General features: G+C 29.7%; 8 protein-coding genes across 22 annotated transcripts; 5 read left to right on the top strand and 3 right to left on the bottom strand.

Moving 5' to 3' along the window:
* The first annotated feature begins 31 nt into the window (after positions 1-31).
* Positions 32-1,465, top strand: Pyroxd1 (pyridine nucleotide-disulfide oxidoreductase domain 1). Its single transcript, XM_034334129.2, has one exon. It carries the CDS (start codon positions 32-34, stop codon positions 1,463-1,465), a length of 1,434 nt encoding a protein of 477 aa, XP_034190020.2.
* neb (kinesin family member nebbish) lies at positions 888-12,577 on the bottom strand. Of its 3 annotated transcripts, none has more exons than XM_034334115.2 (12): positions 12,428-12,577; positions 11,614-12,168; positions 10,990-11,536; positions 10,692-10,919; positions 10,486-10,614; positions 5,366-5,526; positions 4,660-4,851; positions 4,063-4,335; positions 3,539-3,611; positions 3,295-3,464; positions 2,741-3,203; positions 888-2,662 (listed from the first exon to the last, which is right to left on the bottom strand). In XM_034334115.2, the coding sequence occupies exons 1-12, from the start codon at positions 12,460-12,462 to the stop codon at positions 1,964-1,966; spliced, it is 3,525 nt and encodes a 1,174-aa protein (XP_034190006.2). In that variant the 5' UTR covers positions 12,463-12,577; the 3' UTR covers positions 888-1,963. The 3 variants fall into 3 exon arrangements, with proteins under 3 accessions (XP_034190006.2, XP_034190005.2, XP_034190007.2); XM_034334114.2 differs by having other exon boundaries at positions 12,247-12,543; XM_034334116.2 differs by lacking the exon at positions 4,063-4,335 and having other exon boundaries at positions 12,247-12,545.
* On the top strand, positions 7,338-10,475 carry LOC117608680 (uncharacterized). The gene is made up of 2 exons (XM_034334149.2): positions 7,338-7,881; positions 9,884-10,475. Exons 1-2 carry the CDS (start codon positions 7,779-7,781, stop codon positions 10,168-10,170), a joined length of 390 nt encoding a protein of 129 aa, XP_034190040.2. The 5' UTR covers positions 7,338-7,778; the 3' UTR covers positions 10,171-10,475.
* Positions 12,578-12,839: 262 nt separating the features above from the next.
* Catsup (zinc transporter catecholamines up) lies at positions 12,840-15,195 on the top strand. Its single transcript, XM_034334140.2, has 3 exons — positions 12,840-14,058; positions 14,129-14,204; positions 14,272-15,195. Exons 1-3 carry the CDS (start codon positions 13,129-13,131, stop codon positions 14,445-14,447), a joined length of 1,182 nt encoding a protein of 393 aa, XP_034190031.1. The 5' UTR covers positions 12,840-13,128; the 3' UTR covers positions 14,448-15,195.
* Positions 13,322-17,377, bottom strand: Ttc19 (tetratricopeptide repeat domain 19). Its single transcript, XM_034334146.2, has 6 exons — positions 17,237-17,377; positions 16,846-16,960; positions 16,370-16,764; positions 16,039-16,301; positions 15,646-15,953; positions 13,322-15,574 (listed from the first exon to the last, which is right to left on the bottom strand). The coding sequence occupies exons 3-6, from the start codon at positions 16,664-16,666 to the stop codon at positions 15,378-15,380; spliced, it is 1,065 nt and encodes a 354-aa protein (XP_034190037.1). The 5' UTR covers positions 16,667-16,764; positions 16,846-16,960; positions 17,237-17,377; the 3' UTR covers positions 13,322-15,377.
* Positions 17,291-22,490, top strand: LOC117608674 (uncharacterized). 7 transcript variants are annotated; one of them, XR_004582389.2, is made up of 7 exons: positions 17,291-17,431; positions 17,956-18,548; positions 18,703-19,083; positions 19,257-19,424; positions 20,671-20,866; positions 21,993-22,125; positions 22,359-22,490. XR_004582389.2 is itself a non-coding variant. In XM_034334133.2 (6 exons), the coding sequence occupies exons 2-6, from the start codon at positions 17,961-17,963 to the stop codon at positions 22,439-22,441; spliced, it is 1,416 nt and encodes a 471-aa protein (XP_034190024.2). In that variant the 5' UTR covers positions 17,291-17,431; positions 17,956-17,960; the 3' UTR covers positions 22,442-22,490. The 7 variants fall into 7 exon arrangements, 6 of the variants coding, with proteins under 6 accessions (XP_034190024.2, XP_034190030.1, XP_034190027.1 ...); XM_034334133.2 differs by lacking the exon at positions 21,993-22,125; XM_034334139.2 differs by lacking the exons at positions 21,993-22,125; positions 22,359-22,490 and adding an exon at positions 20,950-21,202.
* Positions 21,961-23,748, bottom strand: LOC117608681 (uncharacterized). Of its 2 annotated transcripts, XM_076690639.1 has the most exons (3): positions 23,495-23,748; positions 23,149-23,383; positions 21,961-22,086 (listed from the first exon to the last, which is right to left on the bottom strand). In XM_076690639.1, exons 1-2 carry the CDS (start codon positions 23,613-23,615, stop codon positions 23,178-23,180), a joined length of 327 nt encoding a protein of 108 aa, XP_076546754.1. In that variant the 5' UTR covers positions 23,616-23,748; the 3' UTR covers positions 21,961-22,086; positions 23,149-23,177. The 2 variants fall into 2 exon arrangements, with proteins under 2 accessions (XP_076546754.1, XP_034190042.1); XM_034334151.2 differs by lacking the exon at positions 21,961-22,086 and having other exon boundaries at positions 22,926-23,383.
* An 839-nt stretch (positions 23,749-24,587) lies between these two features.
* Positions 24,588-26,827, top strand: Rrp1 (Recombination repair protein 1). Of its 6 annotated transcripts, XM_034334141.2 has the most exons (9): positions 24,588-24,784; positions 24,889-24,957; positions 25,129-25,188; positions 25,377-25,643; positions 25,721-25,847; positions 25,914-26,057; positions 26,140-26,283; positions 26,356-26,536; positions 26,612-26,827. In XM_034334141.2, the coding sequence occupies exons 2-9, from the start codon at positions 24,916-24,918 to the stop codon at positions 26,727-26,729; spliced, it is 1,083 nt and encodes a 360-aa protein (XP_034190032.1). In that variant the 5' UTR covers positions 24,588-24,784; positions 24,889-24,915; the 3' UTR covers positions 26,730-26,827. The 6 variants fall into 6 exon arrangements, with proteins under 6 accessions (XP_034190032.1, XP_076546718.1, XP_034190034.1 ...); XM_076690603.1 differs by lacking the exon at positions 24,889-24,957 and having other exon boundaries at positions 24,592-24,784; positions 25,140-25,188; positions 26,612-26,823; XM_034334143.2 differs by lacking the exon at positions 24,889-24,957 and having other exon boundaries at positions 24,592-24,784; positions 26,612-26,823.
* Positions 26,828-26,839: the final 12 nt, after the last annotated feature.

The raw sequence follows: 26,839 nt of genomic DNA, 5'->3' as shown, positions 1-26,839 counted from the left end.
AAATTTGTATTTAAAAAGTAAGAGCCTAACAATGAATAAAAAAGAAATAAATTGTACATTTGCCATAGTAGGTGGTGGTATTGCAGGAGTGTCCTGTGCTGAGAGCATAGGTTTCATAGCACCAGAGGAAAATACCATTTTAATTACAGCAAGTCCTTTGATAAAAGCAGTTACAAATATAGTCCCACTTGGTAAGACTTTAATGCAGTTTGATGTAGAAGAAAAGGATACAGAAACATTGACAAAGACACATGATTCTTTAAAAGTTATTCATGACTTTGTAATAAAAGTAAATATTGCGAATAAACAGCTAGAAACAAAAAATGGGAGAGTTATAAATTATAAAATGTTATGCCTTTGCAATGGTGGCAGGCCCAAGCTTATAGCAGAAGATAATGATTTTGTATTAGGAATAAGAGACACAGAATCAATTGTTAAATTTTCGGAAAAAATAAAAAATGCACGAAAAATTGTTATAATTGGAAATGGAGGCATTGCTACCGAAATTGTTCACGAAGTGGATGGTGTTGAAATGGTATGGGTAATTAAAGATAAACATATTTCTGCAACATTTGTTGATCCCGGAGCTGCCGAATTTTTCATGGGTAAAGTATATAGAACCGATAAATCAACAAATGTTAATATTAAATCTCCAACTAAGAGAATGAGATACAGAATATCTGATACCACAGCTGTAAAAGATGGACCAGCTTTGGGTCCAGATTGGCATAATAATATCGATATAAAAGGCACTTATCTTAAATCTTCAAAAGTGGAAATAGAATACGAATGTGAATTTGTTAAAATTCTTAATCAATCAGAACAAAAAGAATTTGATCCTCAGCAAAACTGGCCTATATATGTTGAATTAACAAACGGAAAGATTATTGGTTGTGATTTTATTGTGTCAGCAACAGGTGTAATACCAAATTCTGACCTAACTGGTTTAGAAAGTGTTAGAAAAGGAGAAGATGGAGGACTATTAGTAGATTGGAAACTAGAAACTTCAGAACAAGGCATATATGCTGCAGGAGATGTATGCACTGCAGGGTGGGAGTTAGCTGAACATTGGTTTCAAATGAGATTGTGGACTCAAGCTCACCAAATGGGACGATATGCGGCAAAAGCAATGGTTTCGAAATTAAGAAATGAAGAGTTTTTACAGGATTTTTGTTTTGAACTTTTCACACATGTTACAAAATTTTTCGGTTATAAAATAGTTTTACTTGGTTTGTTTAATGGACAGAAATTAAATAATAAATATGAAGTACTATTACGTATGACTAAAGGACATGAATACATAAAACTCATACTAAAAAATGGTAAAATGCAAGGAGCAGTGTTGATTGGAGATACTGATTTGGAAGAAATGTGTGAGAATTTAATACTTGATCAATTGGATTTAACCGATTATGGACAAGATTTATTAAATCCCGATATTGATATCGAAGATTATTTCGATTAATAATATATTAGAAACGCTCTTTGTTTCATATTATTACAGTTAATATTGCGAAGAGTATAAAATGTTTGTATGTACTCAACTATGTAAGACTTTAATTATAGTTCTTATTTATTATCAGTCCGTGACATGTACAAAATGTACATGAAACAATTACATTAATAAAAAAAACAAATATTGATTTATGTATTATGCAACTATTAGTCTTTTGTTAAAATGTAAAAAATATACTTCGATAGAATAGTACCATAGTTTTACACGTTTTATATAAATTTATGTTGATAATGAAAAAAAAGTATCCTATGTACTTAGATACAGATACATTAACATTACACAACATATTGTGAGTAATAAGAAATAAAATAATACAATTAAATATCAATACAGTTAAACGTACTTCTTTGTTTCATTTAACAGTGTTTGGTTATATAGTTAATATATACAACCATTTTTTATCTAACATCTTTTTTTAATATTCATCCATAAGTAATTTTTCTTTTACTAAGTCAGATCTTGTTTTGATTTATCTGTAAATCTTACGCTTTTGTGAACAATTTTATCAGAAGCTGTAGATTTTGTTGGCGTAATAGATTTTCTATTGCAATTTTCAGAAAGTACGTTATCGGATTTTTCAGCTGTACTACAATTCCGAGTAGAGTTTACGATTTCGGCTGTATCTTCGTTTAAGTTTCTCGCTTCTAGAACCTCACGCAAATTATTGATAATAATTTGCATATTATTAAGCGATTCTATGACTAACTGAACTCCGTCATTTCCATCACACAATTTACGTAAAGTTTTTGTCGCCAGTTCCATTTGCACGAGACAAGTATTTATAATTTCCTGTTCTTTACAGGAATGAAAGGTTTGACCGGCACACGGATTTTCAAATACAGACGTATCCAATGAAAGTTGTTGCAGACTCTCGTTTAAATGTTTCTTTACCGGTGTCATGTTTATTGAAATTCGACTACTATTTAAGGAGTCTTCGAAAGTTTCCGTATTTTCGTACGGTTCCCAAATTTCATCTGTTGTATGTAATTCTTTCACTGAATCTTCTATATCGTAATCCCGTAAGTGGTGAATCCACTCTAGAAATCGCATTGGTTCCCAGAGTGTTTCTTTCATACAGTCTCTATTTCGTATACGAATTACTGGTTTTAAACTTTTATTTACAATTATTTGTTGTTGATCAAATTCCTAAAAAGATAATAGCTGATTATATAACTACACAAAAAGTAATCACTGAAAAATAAGACACGTGCGGTTGACACGTACGTAATTAAAACCAACTTCTCTACACCGTTCGGTAGCTTCCTTTACTAATAATTGCGTTTCATGCAAACTAATACCACCGTAATTTATTGCTTCTGTACTTGCTTTCATTTTGAGAGCAAATTCAGCATCTGCTGCTTTCTCGTTTAAAATGCTTTCCAATTCTTGTAAAAATGTTGTTTTATACGGTGCAACAGAATCTTTCTTTGGTTCCACTTGCAATTGTTTTAATCTATTATTCGTTTCAACTTCGGTCGCAAGTAATTCCTTTTCCAATTCCAGTTCCTTTTTCCTTTCATAAATTTGTTCCAATGCTATCTTTTGTTCCTCAACCGTCGAACCAAGAATCTCGATTTTACGTTCGTACGATAATCTTTGAGATCCCAATTGCATCTCAGCTTCTCGTTTAGCATTTTCCAATTCTTTTATCGCTTTCTGTTTACTCTCTTCCAATTCTGCTCTCAGTCTATATAAATACAAAACAATAAAACAACGTTAAATATCTATCACGAAAGTTGAATATTGTTGGTGAATAAACAAAATTGCAGGGTTCATACTTCTCCTCTTGCACTTTAAGAATTTCCTGATGAGCAAATTCGTAATCTACTGCTTGCGTAGAAATTTGAGTATTGTTAAAGTCATCGTACGGATTTAATACTTTGAAATAATGATTGCCGCCGATTACTAATCGATCGCCATGCTTTAGGGCAACTTTACCAGTTACGACCTATAACGAAACGAAGAATTTATTTAAAATAATTAACATGAAAAAATAATAATGATAAGATAAATGTAAACTACCTGTCCATTGACGTACGTGTCCCCTTCCATTTCTGACGACAACGTAAGTTTCCCATTATTGTTTTCAATGGTGCTGTTAAATATATAAAAGACAATTAAAAGAAAGTATAAGACAGTAATTTCAATTATCCATGTAGAAAACTCATTCATAAAATTATACATATAACTTGTTAAATTTCTAAACATCAAACAGAAGAAATGATGTTTAGTTTGGAAATATTCATACCATAAAACCAACACTTATATGGCGCAAAAGTCCATCATGCAGTTTTATGTAGAATATCTGTTAAACGGTATCACATCATAAACGAAGATAAGGAACATGCATTAATAAAAGATAAACGATGGAGAAAAACAAAAGTTAGACATTTCTTTCCTATACCATGAATCGTTAAAGCAGCAGTTAAAGAAAATGTGCAACATGCACGAGACAATGAAAAAGACGAAGACAAATGGATAACGCAAACAAGCCCAACAGATGCATCTCTTCAAACCATTGAACCACAAACGACCCATAAACTAACCAGTGCAAAGGCCTAACCAGTGGTCCATCCAACATGATGTCCAAATTTTTGGAAGAACTTTGATTCCCAAGATTCTTTCCGATACGAACCAATCCTGGAGGAATCAGATACAAAAGTGTACCGGATAACATTGGATCGGCCGCGAGATTTATGAGACAAGGTTGCTTATCCTTCTCGTGAAAATCAATCTCAATAGCAATACCACATTGACGTAAATACTTTAATTCAGAAATCTTTTTTTCCTCAGCATCCCGTAATTTTGTTTGCCATACCCTGAAATTATATGTAACTGAATATTAAGTTCTTCATTGTGTTAAGTTCTTCACTTCTCCAGCAGAGTTTATTCAAACTTCAATGTAATATTCAGTAGGCGTTTATTATAAATTTTTGTGCTTTCCAATGTAAATTTTCAACTTTAACTTTTGTCTAAGCAAGCAAGTATGTTTCTATATTTCCTTTAACCATTCTCTTTATGTATCAGTGCATTAAAAACTATAAGAAACGCCTACTGTACATCTGAAAGAAATTAAATTTTATTAAACAGGGTTATTCATAGAGAGATCTTTAATGAAGTATTGTCATAATAAATGAACTTACATTTGAGAGGTCGCAAGTTGTTCCTCGGTTTTCTTCAACTGATTTTTCAATTTATCAATCTCATCTTGTTTCTGCTTAACTTCATCGTCATTTTGAGCGGTTGTTTCAAAGAGCCGACGAGGCAAAACACCAAGTTGCTTTTCGTATCCCTCGCGAACACCTCGTAATCTCAACACCTCTGCTTTCAGTTCACTAATTACAAGATTATAATTATATAGGTTTTTTAATAAACCCATCGGGGTTAATTTGTCAAGAATAAATTATATCGACAAACTGCGACATACTTTTGTTTTTTTTCAAGCTCTATAAATCTACTTATGCTAGGGCCACATCTGCGTCTAATGTAACATACACGAATTATAACCATGGATTAACGCGCTAATCTTATAACAGCATTGTTAATGATAGCTCGGGTGGCGGTCTTTTTTCTTACATCAAAGAGTTAATGCATAAAATCTACATAAAAATGTAAAACCAAGCGCGTAATTTTTTTCTCGCATTAATTGACTCGTTTATCGCCGTTGGACGATAACGTAGATGTGACTCCAACATTACTGGAACATCATTAAAATTTATAATTACAGTATCTTATTGAATTTTTATAGCAGACGTTAATAATAGCAATTGAAAGAAATAAACGTCATCAATATTGATATTGCGAAGTAATTTTACTCGCTCGTTCGACACATAATTATGTGCGTATTACCGAATTAATCTTTCATGAGGATCTTCGTTAATTCGGACTCGATTAACAATGGCTCTAGCTTGACACGCATAACGAAGCGTTGCAAGTGTTTCTTCGATGTGAATGTTAGCCGGTGATACAGTTCCAAGCATCGCTGTTTTTGAGTTCCCTCCAAGACTTTCCTGGGAATTAAAAGAAAACAGAAATACATTAGCAAATAACAATCATTCACTCTGATAGTTAATTCTGTTTAATATAAAGAAGAGTTAAGTTCACTGAAGACAAACTCAATTGCTAGACCGTGAGGCACCAATTAAGTCCGCCAATCAACAGAGTAATTATATCTTATCATACTAATCACACCCGTTAAGTTTTGCAAATTTGATCCAACTAAATCTTAATTCTTTCTGCGCATAAATAATCCTTATCAACATCCTGCTTGATAAGACAATGTGATCTTAAAAAAAGAAAAGGTACGATTGCGGTTTAATCCTTCACGAGTAATATTTGCTTTTATCGATCACACTTTGACGTTTCTTTCTCAAACGTTATCCTGCTATAATAAATAAAATGATAAGACAGCAGATAAAAGATGGAATTTCTTATTGCTATGTGTACACAAAGGTGTGTTAATCAGTACCACTGGGTTTACAACCGACGATAAAAAAATCATTCTTTTATATTCCTACATTCTTTCCTTTTTTTCTCTCTTTTTGTTACTAATTACTGGAATTTTTATTCATCCTTGAACTCGTTTATTAGTGCTACGTAAAGACGTTTGAATTTCACACAATAACAAGACAACTCGAACTATACTTTATTGGTCCTTGTTAATCGGCATTAAATTATTATCAATTTATTCCGGTAGTAAAGGAAATGCTGATAACTTATCTGAAATAAAATTCGCTTCTTAACATGTATTTCTAACACATTTTTCAAGTAAGCTCGTTACGTAGAAAGAAAAAACTTTCATGTGATCATTTTACGAAGAATTGCATAAACGTAAATACGTTCTCTTCGATTACATAAGAAATTTCATTATGCAAAATACAATATTCCCTCGTGATTAATTAGCTATTTACCGTTTTAGAAATATCAAAATTATTTAATTAATCGTAACATGTTTTATACGTTCATTTGATTTATGATAAAAAAATTAAGTTAACAGTACGTATTCACCATTTTTATCAAGTACACGATGATTATTATTGAACTTGCACCTATTACTATAGGTATGTTCATATCGTAAGGTGATAATTAAAAGAACGGTTTCTCACAAAGATCTTTAAGATACGTACGTACGTATGTACGACGTACCAAGAGATAGTGAGCACTCGACGAGTTTCAAGTATCATCAATTGTTAATAACAACCTTGAAGTACTCATAGAATAAAAGATCTTCATCTTCTCTAAAACGCAATACACCAAGGTGAAACAATGCAAATAATATAGAAAAATACTACAGCGTTATCGGACGGTCTATTATTTATCTAGCTGTATAAATAATTTAATTTATCCACTTCAAAGAATTTGTTCATTTATCGCCAACTTAGAATAACAAACTCTGAACAATTATCTAATTTCAAATAATCCTTTGTTACCATATTGTCGATATTGTACGAAATTGTCATATAAATGAAAAATGATCGAACATGCTCGGCGGGGATTAAGGGCGGTGGACATTTCTCGAGTGAAGCGTATGTATATAAAAAAATTATTTTCAAAGTCTGCAAGAAACAAAGTTGCACTTTAAAAGTGCAGTTGAATAAAGAAAAATAAGAGCTGAAAAACATTGAAGGAAAATACCGTAAAGGGATATAGTTGGAAAATGCGATCGAAGTTGTAAAATTTGCAAGAGTTTCGCGAAGGTGATTGGAGGAGAAGGAGAGGGATCGTATCGGTACCGAAGGGCGTAACAACGAGGAGAGGAGCAGAGGGACAAAGAACCGATGGAGGGGAAAAGCCGACTCATAAACATTGCGTGCTCAGCGTCTCGTACTCTTTAGTTTAAAGCAAAACACCGCAGCATTTCGAGCAGAACGCGATCTCATTTTTTACAGACCACTTGCATTCCTTTATTATTATTTGCAATTGTGCAACAACGTTGATAGTTTTGCCAGTAATTAGCTACCAGAAAGAAAGGAGACCGGAAGCAAAGTTCCTCTACCTAAACTGGTGAAACTGCGTGCTTTCATTGGCTGGGAAAATCAACGTAATTAACAGATCATTTGAACCGCTTTCTTCGTTTGTTTTTTAAACAATAGAAGAAGAACCGTCGGGTAATGCAAGATTCCTATATCAACGGTGAAAGAAGATTCAAAAGTATCTTGATGAAAATAAGAGTCAACTGAAGAAATCGAAGAAGAACATACACGGGATTTTTCACGAAAAGTAGATAGAAAGTCCACTATTCTGTGAGAAAACTTCGACGAGGATGGATCTGGTTTACATTCCTGAGGTCTTGACCTACGGCTTTTTCAGGGCTCCTCAATACCGTGACTACGAGCAGCCCTGGAATACAGATTACTTCAGTTATGGTACGTTTTAATCGAACCTATACCAATCGATTTCATTTATTTATTATCATTCTCTCTTCGTAAATAAATACAATGAGGTCTTTCATTGTTTGAAATCTTTAAAAAAAAATGTTGAAAAAATATCGAGGTACTTATCTATATTACCCACGAAAGACTATTAATAATTATTACAATGTTCATTCACGGTAAGTAAATGTTTATAAAGACTCGAGTTCTTCGTCAGCTTGTTTTTTACTATGATTCAACAATGGATTGTATTATTCTTTTCTGTAAACACGTTTAGCAACGATAGTATCTCGACAGAAGCACGCGATACAAAAGTGTATATCATTTTCTTTATAATTTTAAAACATTTACATTTACCCAAGAAATTAGCATGATTTACTGTTATCTCGTGAATTATGTTCCCCCTTTATGTTCAACTCCTGTTATGAACATTACAATGGATATTAATGATGAGTATCGACACACAATACCGATTTCATCATGCACTTCCTGTTTCGTAAAAGAAAATGAAATGCCAGAGATCGATCAAATTTTCATTTATCGAAACGTATCCACAGTTCAACGATAATTAAATAATATAACATGATCGATCAAATTAACTGATTAACGTTGCTCAATTCGAGACCGTATCATCAAGTAGAATAAAACTAAATTTTCATATTTTGAATTGAATGATGCATACAGGAATAACTCCCAGGTATTTCTACGCAACGAGTTACCCCTTCCACTCTGCTTCCGGCGAGGAACTGGTTGCCTAAAGCAAAGGTGCAGTCGCTGCATTATTTGCCATGCATTCTGTTCTAAAATTATCGTCGTCATCATCGTCGTCATTATTTGTCGTCAAAAATCAATTTCTAATCTTGAAACTGTAAATTCAATCGTAGGTTAAGCTATAAAAGGTACGTTTCAGACAAATAATGACATACGCAGCATCAAAACAAACTAAATACATCGTAGATCTTGAAAAACATGTTTACGATTCCTAGGATTACGAATGTAGTCAGTCGAGACAGTAATAGAATACGCAAATGATCATAGTAGTAATATCTGTCGAATTTATATTTTATTACGACTTTTTATCGAATAAGAAGCGATATTAGCACGTATATTTATATACGAGGATAATATCCAGTACGATTCTTAAAATACTTCTCGCAACAAACGTAATATAATCAATGGGAATAAATACAGTTAAGAAATATTTACCGCTTGATAAAGAATAAGTGTGCGATAAATGAATTTTGTACGGCAATGTAATCCATATAGATTGAGGAAAACACGGATATTTCGATATTCTGCATACACAAGCAGCCTTGCGATAATCGCTTTCGAAGCATTTCACTTTCAAAACCGGAATTTCTACTCGTCCAATTTGCATATTTTATTTTTGTATACCTAACTTCTGTATACGAAAGAAATAATAGCGATGATTAACATCGATCTAGACAAGAATGTCACTGTGAAATTAATTTTTTCATTGATGCTTAAGAAAAAGAAAGAAACAGTTTGACTTTGTGCTTATTACTCTGAAAGTGGGTCAAGGTATTGCTCGATGCGATTTAAATATACGAACAAATGCGTAGAAGTTCTAGATATTATTTTTTTTTAAATATTTTCATCTTGTTTTTTAATCGTACTATAATCTGATGATAATAAAACGTAAAAGGGGCATAGTACGAGTTGGAGAGGTAGCTACGTGTAACGCACCATACTGCGCCGTTCAATGGAACGTGCTACGTGCAAGAAGGCACGATAGCAGCATTCGAAAAAGTCTCTTGACCCTTACCTAATAATAACACGTTCACCATCACAGGGAAGCCAACTGTGTATATGTACTACGATACAGTATAACTGTAACTATTCAGAATTAGTGTCTACTACTTTAACGCATATTTAAAATTTTGTTAAATTTCCTTTTTCGATACCGTTCAAAGAATATTTCTTTCTTGCTAAATAGATTAAAAGAAGATGACGGAGAAATAAAATTATTTTTCAGATAAATCAACACAAGCGCACTCGCAACGATTACCGCAACAACATCATCAACAAAAGCTATCATCGAAGGAGAATTGTTATTTGTGTCGAGAAAATAAAAGAAGAAGCCTAGCCGCTTATATCAGGGGAAAATCGCGAAAGGGTTCTTGCCATGAGATCCACGAAGAAGAAGAAGACGATGTCGATAGTATTAAAGAAGAGAATACAAGCAATGATCACACGTCGAAACAAATATTAAAAAATGGTAATGAACGTTCAGTGATCAACGATAAAAATGAAAGAAAGTAAAGTGTTGTTTATGCAACGATACCTTTTCTGACAAATCGTGTTAAACTCATAGGACATATTTTATATGTCGTAACTTTAGAATTATAACTATTATTTATTTAGAATAGGTATTTTTATAAAGAGTAACATTTTCAATTTACACCTGTATCGATAGTAGCTATAGTATCATCACTTCATGCATAAGTAATAACTTATTTTCATATTTTATGATCACATCTTACGGTCAAATATATTTTGTTAATGAATAACAAACAATAAAATAATTGTTTGATTTAATAGTATTTTTTTTTTTATTAATAATATAATATTCCTTACCTTTAGCAGCCATGTAAGAACAGATTCACGATACGGAACAAATCCTCGTTTGCGATTATTTGTATTTTCAGCAAGGGATGCGATTACTTTTCCTAATGTGAGCAATGATTTATTAATTGACACACCTTCCTGTAAATTACAGTAATTCATTTTGTTAGATAAATACAGTAATGTAATAGGAAAAATTTTAACATGACGTAACAAACCTTTAATCTATCTCCACTCGCACAAGTTTGACTTAATCTCTCACTACCGGCCAGATCAACTAAATTGATTTTGCTACGACGGCTAGCATCTACAGATTCATTATTCAATTGACTATTTATTTGTGTCTGTGTTAATATAATACTAAATATACTATGAGATCTTGAACTTTTTTCATTCATTCCAGTTGCAGCTGTAGCTCTTTGTGAATTGCCCACTTTAAGCCAAGTCTAGACGAAATGTATTTATAGTAACATAGGAATAATTTTAATACACTTACAGGTAATAATATTAACATACCTGCAAATCTTTATAGTTTTGTACACAATGCTGACTTAAATCAACAATATATGGACCAAAAACAGGGTGTTCTCTCACTTTAAGAGGAGCACTTTTTACTCCATTGTTAACAGTGGTTAAAAGATCATGTATCTTCTCGTTATAAATTTCAAAATAACTAATTTCTACTGTAATTTTATTATTTACACTGGCAGATATTCTTGTAAATATATCTTGACAAAATCTTGGAATAATACCAATTTCGTCGTCTAATAGCACTGTATTTATTTGTAAAGATTCTTGACCCATCATACTATAACTTTTACCAGAGCCTGTTTGTCCATAAGCAAACAAACAAACGTTATACCCTTCAAAAGCATTTTGTACTAATGGTAGAACCATATTTTTGAATACAGTTTCTTGACTGGCATGACCAGATTCGCTTGAATCTGCATATGATACAAAACAATGATCATACATGAAAGTATGTTGAATAGATTCACAAGTGACAGTAATATTTTGACCATTTACTTGTATAATTGATGTAACTTTTGAATCATTCAGTTCTCTAAAATAATACAAGATATGAAAAACATTATAACGTTGGATCATCTTAAAAATGTATGTATAAGTACAAAAACTTACTTTGAATTTAAGGGTCTAACACGTATTCCTACAGTCAAATTACTGCTTTCTCCTTCATAGACTGTTTGATCTTCTACACCAAGCTCATTTGATTTACTACTTGGTATTTCTACTTGCACAGCACTAAAGCAGTCAGGAGTAGCTTCAGACAAAATATTGTCATTAAAATAACGTTTTATAGGTGTTCTATGCGAAGGCAAGATATTCATTCTTGTACTGCTTGTAGCAGTACGTGTTTTGTATTGCTTAGGAGTATTAAAATTCATGTTTGAAGTTTTATCATGTAAGATCGAAGTAGATGTAGTTTTTGTTGAAGTTTTACACTTTTCATCAGGTATTACTTCTTCAGTAAATAAAACTTGCTTTTTACGAAGTACATTCATAGATTTTGAATGATTCAAACTTACACCATAAGGTGTACTTGTCAATTTTGAATTCTCCATTATGACATCATCAAATAACATTTGGCGTTTTTCATGGTTTGAACATTTACTTTCATTTTGATTTTGAATACCCTTATGAGATGTATCAAGTATGTCAGAACATCTGTCTTCTCTAAAAATAATAATATATGATTAAAATAAATATTTTTGAATAGTAATGTGATAAGATAAGACGGTATTACATAGTCACCTTTTATTAAGAAAATTAGTGTTTTCTTTGTTAAAATTAATAGGTGAACTTGAGAAAATAGCATCACAAAAACCATGCCCCGTAGATTTTAAGGTATTATGTGACATGTTAGTGAGATATGCAAAATTCTTTCAAACAAGGAACATTTGTACGATGAAAATTTTGTTTTTCATTAACTAACCTCATCAAATCCCGCGTTTTGACAAAATCAGACATATTTCTTGAATTATTTCAGCCAATCACAAGTTGTACTACCCATATAACCAATTTTTTTCGTAGCAACGGTTAAAAGATGAAATGAATTTTTACCAAAATTAGATAACATTTAGTGATTTAATACACACTAACGTTACATGCTTATATATGAACAGTAAATTTGTTTTCAAATTAATAAATTTACCAAATTTTGTTTATAATTTACTGTTATCATTACTACTTCAAAGTAATCTTTTGAATTTAAAATTCACAAGTTTTCATGCTGGCCAATATTTCAAGTCAATACTACCAACATTTCTGTACCGTTTTGAAAAAACTAACCTATATAAACCTTATGTATACCGCGAAAAGACCAGTTTTCGTTTTTCGCGCATCTCCAGTACGCATCTTCGCCCTGATTGGCGATACTCTCAAACGAAGTGGAAAGCGATTAGCAGAGAGCTCGCTGCGTTCCCCCACCATCTTCCAACCTGCGCGTCGCAGTTATGGACTCTGGTGAACTGCGGTATATGTTGATAACGTTCCATTTTCTGACGTGGCCAAAGTTTTTTATCTTGTATAAAATAATAACAAAGTTTTGACATTTTTATGCACGTATGTTAATAATACACCAACGACAATACGTAGATTAGTTATGTTTTGATCAGTTTGTGCAGAATTGTAGAAATGACTACGATAACAGAGGATAACCAAAAAAGCCAGAAGAATAAATGGATTTCAAAAATTTTACTTGGCACATTTATTCTACTTATATTCCTAAATTTACCAACTCTTTGTCAAGCTCATGATCATGACGAGCCACCAAGTTTTAAATATTCCGAAAAAGCTAATTCTCGCCAGATGCAAGATGGTGTGGGTGTATCTAAAGTTATAGATCATCATTCACATGGACATAATGATCATGATCATAATCATGATCATCAAGAGAAATCAGTTTTATCTGATGAGGCTTATAAGGAAGTTATTGTTAAAGCTGTTACATCAACTTTAATCATATCAGCAGCCCCATTTTTTGTTCTGTTTCTTGTACCATTAGACAATACTAAAGAATGTGAATCAGTGCTAAAGATATTGTTAAGTTTTGCATCTGGTGGCTTACTAGGAGATGCATTTTTGCATTTAATTCCTCATGCTTTAGTTCCTCATGTACATGAATCTGAAGAAACTCATTCGCATACACATTCTCATGATCATGACAATGAAGAAGTTAAACATGTACATGATATATCTGTTGGATTATGTGTATTGTTAGGTATAGTGGTGTTTTTAATTGTTGAGAAAGCAGTACGAATTATAAAAACTGACCACAGTCATGTGCATGTACATAATGTCAAAGAAAATAAAAATATTAAATCACAGAAAAGTTCTAAAGAAAAAGAATCTAAGAAACCTGAAAATGAAATAAAAATTGCTGGATATTTAAATTTAGTCGCAGATTTCTTACATAACTTCACAGATGGTCTTGCTATTGGAGCTAGTTATTTAGCGGGGAAAAATATTGGGTATATTACCACATTCACAATTTTACTACACGAAGTACCTCATGAAATAGGAGATTTTGCTATTTTGATACAAAGTGGTTATAGCAAAAGAAAAGTAAGATATTAAAAGAACAATTAGCAAATTTTTTATTTAATAAATTATATAATATGGTTGTTATTTGCAGGCTATGATGCTTCAACTTACTACTGCAATAGGTGCTTTGTTAGGGACTTATGTATCATTACTTGCAGAAGGCATGGGTAAGAATGAACTATTACAAGTTAGAACTTATTTAATATTTGATTAAAATGTAACTTTAATTTATAGGTGACATTGCAACTATGTGGATACTTCCATTTACAGCTGGAGGATTTATTTATATAGCAACAGTTTCTGTAATACCAGAACTCTTAACTGATACTAATTTTAGACAGTCTGTGAAAGAAGTTATTGCATTACTCTTCGGTGTATATATGATGGTTTTCATAGCAAAGTATGAATAGATTTCTTCAATACATTGTGATCATTAATCAAGGATTTATTTCCATTTCCATTTGTATTCGTTAAAGACTACTAATGGAACAAATATATTGCATAACATGAATACCAGTGAAAAAAAAATCGTTATATATCTATTACAAATTTTAACAAGGAAAAGGTCAATGAATATAAAAAAGAATTCAATTTTTGTTAGATATCATTTATATTATATAAGGTGTTCGGCTACGGATGAGTATCCTTACTGGAGGTGGTAGCTGGGGTGATTCTGAACAAACGAGCATTTTGATAAAAGAAAAAGTTGTTTAAAATCAAAGGTTGCCCACTCGTAGGCGAGTACTCTGTATGTAAATAAAAATAGAAAAATTGCAACTCCAATCAATATTAAAATTATATAACGTAATTCCAGAAAAAATGATATTATCATTTATGAAAGTACTGTAATAATTTATTATATAAAATTATAAATGAATTAGTCTTATAAAAAATAATGTAATCAAATATTTCATACTCAATATATTTGTCGTAAATGTAGATATTGAATTCACTAACATACTGATTTTTTAGTACAGACCATTTTGCATTCAATTACTTATTATAGCATATCTAAAACATCGTTTTAAAAAATGATTTGTGCTATAAAGTGATATATTTTTTGCATTGAACTTATTTAATTTTGTACGACTATTAATTCTGGCAATAAGCATATAACTGCTGTAAATGAAAATAAAAATTATATCTTTTCTACATCAGTGGAATGCATATATTTTCTACAATGACAAGAATTACATTTTTAATTTGAATCAAATCACTACTAATTATTATAAAATAGCTGTTATTTTTATTCAAATCAGGACATATATTTACATATCAAATTTATAGTATCTAAACGATACTAGCTAATTTAGCTACTAGCTGGTGTACCTAAATTGATTCTAAGACATCACACTTTGTATTCTTTCAAGACATTTTTCTGCTTCTGCCACAGATTCATTATCTTTCTTAGCTTTTGCTAATTTCTTTCCTTCATTACAATTCTTTTTTGCTTCTTCATGTAATCCTTTAGCAAACAATGCATTTCCCAAATTGATATGAACAGAACTTAAATCATCCATGTCTGGAAACTTTTTTCCTACAAATATAATAATTCAGTTTGATGCAATTGAAAATTATTATAATAATCTGTATCTGTGTCAATATTACCTAGTTCTAATGCTTTAGATAAATATTCAATAGCTTGGTCATATTTTTGTAACATGTAATTGACACTTCCTAAATTACACAGCAAAATAACAGTCTCTTCGTGTTCTTCACCATTTATTTTTATGCATATTTGGTAAGCTTGATTAAAATACTTAAGAGCTTCAACATAATGTGAGTGTGAGAAAAGCATAGATGCATACCATTCTAAATTTACACCTAATAATTGTAACACATCTTGATTCTCACTATCTTTAGCTAAGTGATTTTTTAAATTATTCAAACAAAATTTGAAGCCTTTTTCTGCTTTTCTATGTTCATAAAATATACGATATGTTATTTAATGTAAAATGAAGAAAAGAAAAAGTTATAGAAATTTTTCTTAAGATTGCTTACTCTAAATCTCCTGTTTTGCTGCTTATGTCAGCAATTTTAAGACTAATATGTATGACTGCTAAATCATCTTCTGGAACTCCCTTAGATATTAATCTTTGTAAAACTGACACAAATAAGTTTTCTGCTTTTTTAAAATGATTTGTATCGTATGCTAAATTTGCCATTATATCATATACATAAGTTATACCATCATAATGTTGTAAAGTTTGTGCTTGCCTTAAAGCAACATGTAGCATTTGCTCTGCTTTTTCAAATTCCTTTTTCTATAACAGCAAAATAATCATTACTTATTTATAAAATAAGATCAAAATAATATAGCTCATTATCTAACCTGAATTAATAAAATTGATCGTTTGATTGTCATTTTTAATTCTTCAACCTCATCTTTTTCTTCCTTAGAACCAAATAAGTTAAATAAAATACTGCTTGAGATAATAAAATAATTAATTTGTGATGAATTTTTTTGATTATAGTTTTTATAATGTTTTGTTTTATTAATTTGTGGCAAATATGTTGTAAATATACCTTTCCTTAAATTTAACAGACAAATATTTGCAGCAGTATAATTAGATTTTATGCGTACTTGAGCATATCTGAATGTGTTTGTAATTATCCTTTGACAATACATTGTATTGAATTTTGAATTTTTTACAATTTCTTAATAATGATACTAACCACACTTTAATATACAATTTTTTTAGCAATACATATGCATCCATTCAGTATCTACAATAATATTATAAGAAATAATTCTGTGCAACTCATTATCAGTCAAGTATGTATGTGTTTAACTGCTGAAATACATACTTATGAGTGCAAGATGGATCAATCACTATTGACATCTCAATTATTTCTGATACTATAAAATTATTGAATAAATGTTGTTGTATAAAAGTAGAACTAACTCATAGTAGCAAGATTCCTGTATAAATCATAACAATATAAGTAAATTAGCAAGTATACATGTAATACAATTATATATATATACATAACATGTTTATTCACTTTACATATATGGTTAGTAATAATTTTGCTAGTGTATATACATATATATACTTATACACACATAGATAGATATATAGATATATTCAATATGAAACTATACTAAAAATGTATCTAATTCCAATAAAAATTGTCTATGGACTCTTTGCAATGGTGTAACCATTCATTATTAAAGGCTAGAAATAGTAATACATACATAATGCTATATAAACACATAAAGTTGAGGTCAAATTAACACATTCATAACAATCGAACAGGCAAATGTATCGTATGTGTCGTATGGTTTTCCTTGCCCCACCCTTCTTTTTCGTATCGTAATGCTGCACACCTTGATTTCGTGTATTACGTACCTTTTCACCTCACGGATATGAGATAGGTCATATCACAACAGGTAATAAAATTAACCATATATTTGTTCTATATACAATAAATACAACATTTATGTATTTTTTAGTGACTACACTTTCGATAATAAGAATTGTAAATAAATATTCAAGTGAAGTTTTGTTTCTATGTATAAATATTTCAATCTTTGTGTATACTTTATATTATATATTTCTTTATGTAAGAAGGATAATCAAAATAATATTTAATACAATGATTTAACTGTTAATTATTTTAGAAAGGTACTTTATATTTTAATATATGTTTATATTATAATTTATATGTTCATGGGCACTCCCTGTTTTTTTTTTTTAAACCATTATTTGTAAACATTCATCATTATGTATGATATATTTTATAAATATTTAACTAAATTAATATTAATCATATAAATAAACAAGAAGGAACAATTAGTTCATTGTGGGTTAAGGAAATAGGCCATTTTAAAATTAATGATTGTACATATATTTTTTTATATATCACATTAAATGTTTCTATACATTTTTATTAATTTTTTTATTACTTCTTCAGTGAAAATGAGTTCACAGGACACAACTGATAATGTACCAACAGTTAATTCACCTGATATATCCTCAAGAACAAAAAATTGGGTCCAATTTGAAGATGAAACACCTGTTAAAGATAATGGTAGTATGGAAGAAAAAACTAAAGTAAATACACCAGCTGTAATAAAACCAGAATCAGTTACAGTAAATGTTGAGAAAATTGGAAAAACTGTTGATAAATTAGATAATCAACAAACAAAAAACAATGAGTATAAAGGTGCTGTGATATCAACTGAATCCGTCCAGATTAATTTAGATAGGTCAGGTCTAAGTAGGTCTGTCACATCTGAAAGTCCAGATCTTAATTTGCCGTCCGAAGTAAAAATTTCTGATCCTAAAAGTGCTTCTCTTAAAACCATTGATCTCCGTGATGTATCCAATGGTAGAAGCACTATAAATAATATTATAAGCACACCTATTGGAAATATTAGACAAGGTTTTGCAAATGGGGATACTATAGTTACTCTTTTACCAGTTAATACTAGATGGCCATGGATTACTCCTGCCAAGTTTCGACCAGAATTAGTACCAGAAGAATTAATGGCTCAGGGCTTAACGGTAAACATTTAATAAAATTATATCATTTAATATCCAATTACTAAATAATGAATAGTATTATCTATTATTGAATTTAAAAAATATTTTCTTTCCGTATGTGATGTTTGCATTATTTTACAGTTATATGTAAATTATTGTAATATATTTATTGCAGCTTACAGTAGAAGATTACGTACATATTATGGAGTTGCTTGTGAATGATGTACGTTTTAATATGTACAATGTATGCTACAAAAGAATCCTTGTTCTTTGGATATTCACTGCATTTATTGTATTGCTTGGCTTATTATTTTCTGGAGTAACTGGTCTTACTTTATTTGGCCTCGGCATTATGTGGTTAGTCCTAAATGCTGCTGCAATATTCTTTTGCATGTTTATCAAGATAAAATTAAATCATAATCTTGAGAAATGTATGGCTCAAGTGAACAAGCATTTACTTCGACATAAAATATTGCTTGGATTGGATGATAGAGGGAAGATTTCTTGTCACAAAGTCAATCTCTGTTTTATATATTTTGATACTACAGATTGCATCGTAAGTGTAATTAAATATGCAATTTACTTAAATAGTTAGGGCTTAATATGTTTTGTGATAACTTATTTTATTTAGTGTATTTTATTGATATACAAAAATATTTGCTTTTGATACAAACAGAACATTTATTTGCCAAAGTGTATTGAATGTAAGGAACATTTATTTTATAACAGAAAAAGTTACAAGAAGTTATAGAACGTGAAGAACGCGAGGGTAGAATAATCGGTGAAGATGGAAATTCTGAAATGCGTAGAAAGAGGGAATTGCAACAGCGAATGGATATTGACGATAGTGATATTGTTATCCAAGGCAGTACTACTACTAGAATTTCTCGTAAACAGGTAAGCATCTTTTAGCAGGTAATCGTATTTTAGTTAAGTTTATTAATTTATTTTAATTTTTTACATTTGTTGTTATATTTTTAAATTCTTATTACAATTCTTTTTGTTACTCTCTTGTAAAATGAAATAAAAACTATTAGGGTAAAAGTGAACAAGTATTCTGCCGTTATGTACAACGTTGGGCAAAGGATTATTTACGTCGACGTTTGGATTGGACAGTTGACGAAGAAGGTGGAAATCCTTCTTCACCTCGCCATTTAGCATCAGCTTTATGTCCATGTCAATATATAGAAGAATGGCTACGTAATAAGCCACATGTTCAGGGCAGAGATTTTTGTCCTTCCTGGAGTAGTTTTCTTAAAGATAGAGGCATTTAAATCAAAATTGTTGAATGTGCACATAAAAACTGATAACAGTATTGCTTATAGCAATTTAAAACAGTTTTTAAAAACTTACACTTTAGTTGATTATAATTATTTTAATATCACGTTCATGATTAACATTTTCTTCAAAGAGAACTTTAAATACGAAATATCATATATTAAAAACAATAGAAATTAAATAGTTTTGTAACTATATTTGTAGATAACATAGATAATATTATTAAAACCGAATAAATAATCAAAATTTATATTCATGAAAGTTAATGAAAATAAGTCGCGCTAGATATTAAAACTACTTACTTATCATTTAGTACTTAATTATATAAGATTTTCGCTTTTAGAATTATTAATTACAATTAAATTTTTATATCATATTGATATTAAGGAAGAATTTTTACTCATATTTTTATTGTAAATTGGATCACTAATAGTGATAATATTTAAAGTTCTTTTACATGAAATTTAATATGGTTTTAATTTTAAATAATTAATTTGATGCCACTTTGTATTATATTATTTTGATGAAATTTGAATAATTTGCACACATGTGTACATGTTACAAGTTTGCTTTTAATATTTTTTCTTAGTGCATAACTTGTATATAATATTTAAATATTATATAATCCGAAATTGCACATTTGATATTGTACTTAATGACTGTGTGAAATGGTGAATGATATAAGATTTGTGACAAAATGATAAATTATGTAATTTATAACAGTAGTTAAAAACTGAGTGTACATAGTATGTCTTTTACGTATAGCAGACTTTTCAGCTTTACAGATGAGTTTGTTGTTAATGTATAAAACATAAATTTATTAATTTAGCTCTAGGTACTGAATGATGATGGTATGTGTTGACAGGAACGGGCGGAGTTGCTGTTGCTGAGGTATGCATCTCGATGGGCACATCACTTTGTGCGCCGCAGACTTGATCTGGTTATAGACTCACAGGAACGAAATAGAGACATCGCCGGTCTGTCTGTTCCACCACGACATTGTGTCTCCGCCCGTTGTCCTTGTCAATTCATTGAGGACCATCTCAAATACAAGCCTAGAGGCAAGTTAATATTTCGTACGTTTTTTCTGATGCCGAATTTTGATGGTAAATAACTAAGATCAATTGTTTAATTACAATTCCAGATAATTTGATCAGTTGATTGTATGTTCCTATCTACTTTTTATTACACATCTATCAAACACTTTTACTACCAGTTATACTTAAAATTATTTTTTTATCGTTAGCTATAATATAGTATCATAGAATTTTTTGTATTTTACATACAAAGAAGTCATATTTTTTCAATTTTTTGTTTATTGTAATTTGCTTTTAACTAATCTAAATAACATTCACCACTTTACAACATATAGTAGCACATTATGTTAAATATAAAAAATGTTAAAGAGATAGATTATACATAACATTAATACTTGAAAAAAGAAACGATATAATCATTCCATTGTTACTACATTATTATTCATAAATTCAAATGTTTCAAAATTCTGAAGACATTTACTAAATGTTATGCATATCATATATATATAACATATATTTTTTTAATACATGTTATATTGCTTTCAACTATTGATACTAGAAAACCATACATAAATTATGTATGAATTGGAAGATTTTAATCTGTTAAAGTTAAATTTTATTTTTATGTTTAAAAAGAAATTCTTGCATTTTAGTTACTACAATTTATTATTATTACAAGTAAAGACCTGATATTAAAGCAGCTAGAAACATTTTATATAATTGTTTATACATATATTTTATAATTATTGTCTATGATAAATCGTCATAATAATGTTGTAAAAGGCATACAATGTTGAACTTACATATCTGAATTCCGTCCTAATTGAATATATCAATACATTATATGAGAATGTAATTAATATATTGTATACTTTTATATTATGTTAAAAAAAAATACATAATATTTGTAAATGAATAAGGCTATTCTACTTTTATATAACAAAAATGTAAAGCATTTTGATATCATTGTTAAAAATGTTATAAATAAAGATAAGTATATGATATATGTTTTCTTGGTGGAGGTATGATTGTATTCATGTAAAAAACTATTTCATTAAAGTAATAGTTATTGCACATAAAATATATTGTTAGTTTTAGTTACCAAATGTACCTACAAAGTTCAATGTATACGTATTTTTCTAAAATATAGGTATTTGTTACTAACCACTGACTAATCCAGGGATATTACTTGCATGCAGCTGGACAAAAGATAGTATGCTTTGATATTTTATCTCGGTCACACACTGTGAACACATGAATATCATTCACAAACTGGTACAGGTGTAAGTATAGCTTGACTTGTATCTTTCTGATATACATGTATGCTTAAACAAACACATTACATTTTATTAAAATATATTCATTTATGTATGTATGTACAAATTGGTATGTTTATGTTTTCTAATCATAGAAATTGTAGCACTTTTTTTTGTAGAAAGTTTAGTTATTAACCATATAATCTTTTAAGTCATTTGAATCAAATTACTAATTTTAAATATTTGCCCAATTTTTTCAGGATATCCACCTGGCTTTACATGGTGTGCTTATCTTAGTGACCCATTTGTTAGGTATGATGTTACATTAGGTATCCCTAATTAACAGTGTCAATGATTTAATTAATGCACAACAGTATTTATAAGATATTGTTTAACGAAATAATCGTATCAACACCTATTACTTTACTTATTGTTGATAGTGATTTTTAATATTATTAAGGTATAAGCACAAGAGAATAGTAGATACTTGGTAGTGTATGATAAACTCTTATAGAACCAATGCACCCATAAAATATATATTTTTATATAGTTAATTAATTTTAACTGTTTCTGAAATTCAAGTTTACACTATAGAATTTATCATAAATATATGCAAAGCTAAATAGAAGTTATTAACATTTTTTAGTGCAACTAGAGTGCCTTCTATAAATGCTATGACTTTTGTTACTATTAAAAATTATAGGATTTACAATTAAGAGAATTTTCTAATTGTGAAATTGTATGTTATATTAAATTTCATGTATCAAATTATTCAGATATTTACCATATTAAGTCTATGTGCATACAGAAATACATATACATAAAGTAAGATAGCAGCTATTACATATATGTAGCATTTATTTTTATACAGTATTAATTATATGTATATGTTATAATGTTCTAAGTATTTTATATAAATGAATATATTATTTACATATATATCAATCATTCAGAAATGACTACAATCATTTTGTATAAACAAATAAGTTGTATTTTGTTATATTAATGATTAAGAAAATATTAAATAAGAAATAAATATATTGTATTTACGTTTTTTTCATAAAAAATAATCAACAATTTCATGTTACTAATGCAGCTTGTGCTTGTTTTCTAATATCATCTGCAAGTCTTCTTATTTCATTGTTATCTGTTTGCAACTGTTCTTCTTTGCTTTTAAGCATATTTTCTAAATGTTTTAATCGTTGTTTCATATTTAAATACATTTTCATTTTATGATACGTATCAGAAATATTTGCATTCATTTGACTTTCTTCAGTAATTTCATCTAAAAATAAATTTTTTTAAATTATAATCTAAAACAAGGTTACGTTTCTTTATCATTTTCTTAACAGTTCTTTAATCATTACATTAATAATTAATATGCAAATGATAAAACCTTTATTTATTATTTTGAATGCGACATCATCCATAGCAGCATTATTTAGATCTTCCAACACATGTTCAGAGTTCGGAATGTGTGGTCTTGGGGGTAAATTATTCTTCTTATTGCTAAACATATGTAATTTGATAACGCCACACTTATTATATTTTATTTTACTTTAATTATTGAAAATCCAGACAACACATTAATCATACGTGTAGCAGTAACTATAGATAGTCACTGATAGTCACTGCGTGTACTGTTTATGTATGTACCAACAGTAACTACAGATCCAACAATACCAGATATGCCTTTGTTCTCGAGAAGTCCTGATTTTTGGGGTCCCAGGCACCCCGCGTGGACTTACAATTAGATCGGGTACCTAATTTATCAATTCTTCTTTCATCACATCTCTCACTGTCAACTGGAAAGACACTCGTTTCAACTTTCTTTGATTCTACTTTTTTAGGAATCAATCAAGACCAGCAAGAGGTCGAAAAATTATTAAAATAATTGTTTGACAAACTTGTATTCATAAACTTGTGTTTTAAAAAGACTGCTATAAATGGTTTTTTAAATTCTATATAACGTCACCTATACAAAAGTGGCTCAAACTACTCGGCGACTTACCGATTGATTTTCTAGGGGAACACTAGCGCCATCTATCAAAGAGCAGCTGAAGCTACGCGTCAACTTACCGACTGCACGGCCGATAAGTCGGTAAATAGTTCCGCTACTTTCTAATAGATGGCGATATTGTTCCTTTAGAAAATCAATCGGTAAGTCGTCGAGTAGTTCGAGCTATTCTTGTATAGATGGCGCTACGGTCGAAAATAGAAGTACAACCCCCTAAATACTTCCTTAACGTCCGAAGACAAACTGACGGGCTAAAGCATGAAGCGGATATTTATAGTGCCGAATCTCCCCGTCATTCAATGCCGCGACCAAATACTACTATTTACGTGAATTATTAACTACAGATCCACCAAGACCTGACATGTTTTGTAATTGATATAGTAATTCTTATTGTTAATTCGATACACTGACAATTAGTTATAGGGTATATATCACATTTTTATACTAGGATGGATCAGATGGCGTTTGTTTTCAAGGCACAATTCAGGACCCTCTTCGAAAACAAAGGCATATCTAGTCTTATTGAATCTGTAGTCACTGGTTTCAATCTTCTCCCATTGAAATATCCTATATAAACAGCATTGAATATATATGTATATGTAATACACCATATAGATACGCTGTTTGCTACATTTTCGCTTCATTTTAAAACATCATCCAATTTATCAGGTACTTAATAAATTCAATGACAAATTTTTAATATCTTCAATTTATAAACTGGATAATTTATTTTAATATTGTTATTTCTGTATGATACTTATCTGTACATCAAGTGCCATCGACCAATTCTGTTGAGTTTCATGATATCGCGCAGTATTCAAACTTCACTGAAAATTCTACCGGTAACGAACTATTCTTTGTAGGACGCATATGTTTTTTAGTTATTTGAAATTAATAATTAATATAATTATTGAATCAGATAGATTATTTACAGTTCAATAAGAAAACATTCAAGAAAAGTAGTCTTACATTCTTATTATATATAGTGTTGATATTAATAATACTTTTCTTAGCGTTTGTTTAGGTGCACAAACGTGACTAACATGCCGCCAAAACGGAAAGCAATCCCAAAGGTTAGATAATTATGCGATTTATTTACATAAAGTTATTATTACGTAGTATTAAAATATTCAGCTTCATAAATGTATAATTTTTATATGAATGTATATGTAATGTTTCAATTAATATTAAACTCTATGCCGGTATTTTTGTAAACATAAAGAAAATTAAGAAAATACATTTTTATTCTATTTTGAGTTAGGTAACTGCTATTGAAGGTAAAAATGAAAAGAAGAAAGGAGTTACAAAGTCCCAAGAAACACCTAGCAAGAGATCTAAACGCAGTGCAAGTGATATTGAAGAACCTGCAGTAAAACGTGCCAAAACAGAACCAAAAACGTTTATGAATAAAACAGATACAGATTTGAATGAAACTAATTTTGATTGTGAAAAGTTAAATGCTGAAGGAAATAAATATAACTTAAAAATTGTCAGCTGGAATGTTTCTGGTATAAGGGCACTCATCAAAGTTTGTATAATTCCTGTATGATTTTACCGTATGCTTTTTCAATAGTTTCATAATGTTTTATCATTATATTTATGCAGAAAAGTGGAATGCAATATATTATGAAAGAAAATGCAGACATAGTTTCATTACAAGAAACCAAATGTGATAAAAACAAGTTACCAGAAGAAGTTAAATTAAAGGGATATCATTATTATTTCCATGATAGTAAGTTTTAATAATGTATTGTAAATTTACATGTAAAATATTAAACTGTTCATACACTACAAATAGGTAAAAAACCTGGATATTGTGGAGTTGCATTATATACAAAACAGAAACCAATGAATGTAGAGTATGGTTTAAATAATTCTGAGTTTGATGATGAAGGTAGAATGATTACAGCTGAATATCCGAATTTTTATTTACTTAATGTTTGTAAGTTATTCAGGTTTTAACACCTTTTAAATTTCATTTTTTTATATTGATATTTAATGTATTTAACAATTGTATATAATAGATGTACCTAATGCTGGTCAGAAATTAGTAACACTACCAAAAAGATTGCAATGGAATGAGGTCTTTAAGAACTATGTCAAGCAATTGGATAAGAAAAAGCTAGTAATTATTTGTGGTGATATGAATGTTGCTCATGAAGAAATAGGTAATAATATTTTGCAGTACTTTTTATAAATAATTTTATAAACTTGTAAACTTTAACTTTGTCATATTTTAGACATTGCAAATCCTAAAACAAATGCAAAAAATGCTGGCTTTACTAAAGAAGAACGAGAGGGTATGACAGATTTTCTAGCTCAAGGGTTTGTGGATACATTTAGATTTTTATATCCTGACAAAGCTGGTGTTTATACATTCTGGTCATATTTTGCTAATGCACGTAGTAAAAATATAGGATGGTGAGTACTTAACAAATAAATGATACGAATTTCAATATTGATAGTATTGATTAAAAAATATCCTTTCTTATATAGGAGACTGGATTATTTTTTGGTATCAGAACGAATTAAAAACAAAGTTTGTGACAATGTTGTAAGAGATAAGGTATATGGCAGTGACCATTGTCCCATTGTGCTTTTCATTAATATTTAAGAAATTGAATTTTTTTGTTTAAATTATATTTAATCGTATGGATGTAATTTATTCATTTTCTTTATTTTTATACATTTTGTCTTTTAAAAATAAAATTTCAGTTATAAAAC

Source organism: Osmia lignaria, chromosome 2, assembly GCF_051020975.1.
Source record: "Osmia lignaria lignaria isolate PbOS001 chromosome 2, iyOsmLign1, whole genome shotgun sequence".
Taxonomy (NCBI): Eukaryota; Metazoa; Arthropoda; class Insecta; order Hymenoptera; family Megachilidae; genus Osmia; species Osmia lignaria.
Note: the sequence above shows the minus strand (reverse complement) of the source record. Positions and strands in the feature narration are given on the sequence as shown.

Bases quoted from the DNA above. Each gene is read 5' to 3' on its own strand.
- Pyroxd1 (XM_034334129.2), top strand. From the start codon at position 32: ATGAATAAAAAAGAAATAAATTGTACATTTGCCATAGTAGGTGGTGGT.
- LOC117608680 (XM_034334149.2), top strand. From the start codon at position 7,779: ATGGATCTGGTTTACATTCCTGAGGTCTTGACCTACGGCTTTTTCAGG. The intron at 7,882-9,883 runs GTACGTTTTAAT...ATTATTTTTCAG, and splicing joins TACAGATTACTTCAGTTATG to ATAAATCAACACAAGCGCAC.
- neb (XM_034334114.2), bottom strand. From the start codon at position 12,353: ATGTCACATAATACCTTAAAATCTACGGGGCATGGTTTTTGTGATGCT. The intron at 12,169-12,246 runs GTGACTATGTAA...TATTATTTTTAG, and splicing joins ACTAATTTTCTTAATAAAAG to AGAAGACAGATGTTCTGACA. The intron at 3,612-4,062 runs GTTAGTTTATGG...TATATTTAACAG, and splicing joins CTGGTTAGGCCTTTGCACTG to CACCATTGAAAACAATAATG.
- Catsup (XM_034334140.2), top strand. From the start codon at position 13,129: ATGACTACGATAACAGAGGATAACCAAAAAAGCCAGAAGAATAAATGG. The intron at 14,059-14,128 runs GTAAGATATTAA...TGTTATTTGCAG, and splicing joins GTGGTTATAGCAAAAGAAAA to GCTATGATGCTTCAACTTAC. The intron at 14,205-14,271 runs GTAAGAATGAAC...TTTAATTTATAG, and splicing joins ATTACTTGCAGAAGGCATGG to GTGACATTGCAACTATGTGG.
- Ttc19 (XM_034334146.2), bottom strand. From the start codon at position 16,666: ATGTATTGTCAAAGGATAATTACAAACACATTCAGATATGCTCAAGTA. The intron at 16,302-16,369 runs GTTAGATAATGA...TTGCTGTTATAG, and splicing joins GATCAATTTTATTAATTCAG to AAAAAGGAATTTGAAAAAGC. The intron at 15,575-15,645 runs GTAATATTGACA...TTATATTTGTAG, and splicing joins ATCTAAAGCATTAGAACTAG to GAAAAAAGTTTCCAGACATG.
- LOC117608674 (XM_034334133.2), top strand. From the start codon at position 17,961: ATGAGTTCACAGGACACAACTGATAATGTACCAACAGTTAATTCACCT. The intron at 18,549-18,702 runs GTAAACATTTAA...TATTTATTGCAG, and splicing joins TAATGGCTCAGGGCTTAACG to CTTACAGTAGAAGATTACGT. The intron at 20,867-22,358 runs GCAAGTTAATAT...CAATTTTTTCAG, and splicing joins TCTCAAATACAAGCCTAGAG to GATATCCACCTGGCTTTACA.
- LOC117608681 (XM_076690639.1), bottom strand. From the start codon at position 23,615: ATGTTTAGCAATAAGAAGAATAATTTACCCCCAAGACCACACATTCCG. The intron at 23,384-23,494 runs GTTTTATCATTT...ATTTATTTTTAG, and splicing joins ATTCAAAATAATAAATAAAG to ATGAAATTACTGAAGAAAGT.
- Rrp1 (XM_034334141.2), top strand. From the start codon at position 24,916: ATGATATCGCGCAGTATTCAAACTTCACTGAAAATTCTACCG. The intron at 26,058-26,139 runs GTAAGTTATTCA...TGTATATAATAG, and splicing joins TTTTTATTTACTTAATGTTT to ATGTACCTAATGCTGGTCAG. The intron at 26,284-26,355 runs GTAATAATATTT...GTCATATTTTAG, and splicing joins TGTTGCTCATGAAGAAATAG to ACATTGCAAATCCTAAAACA.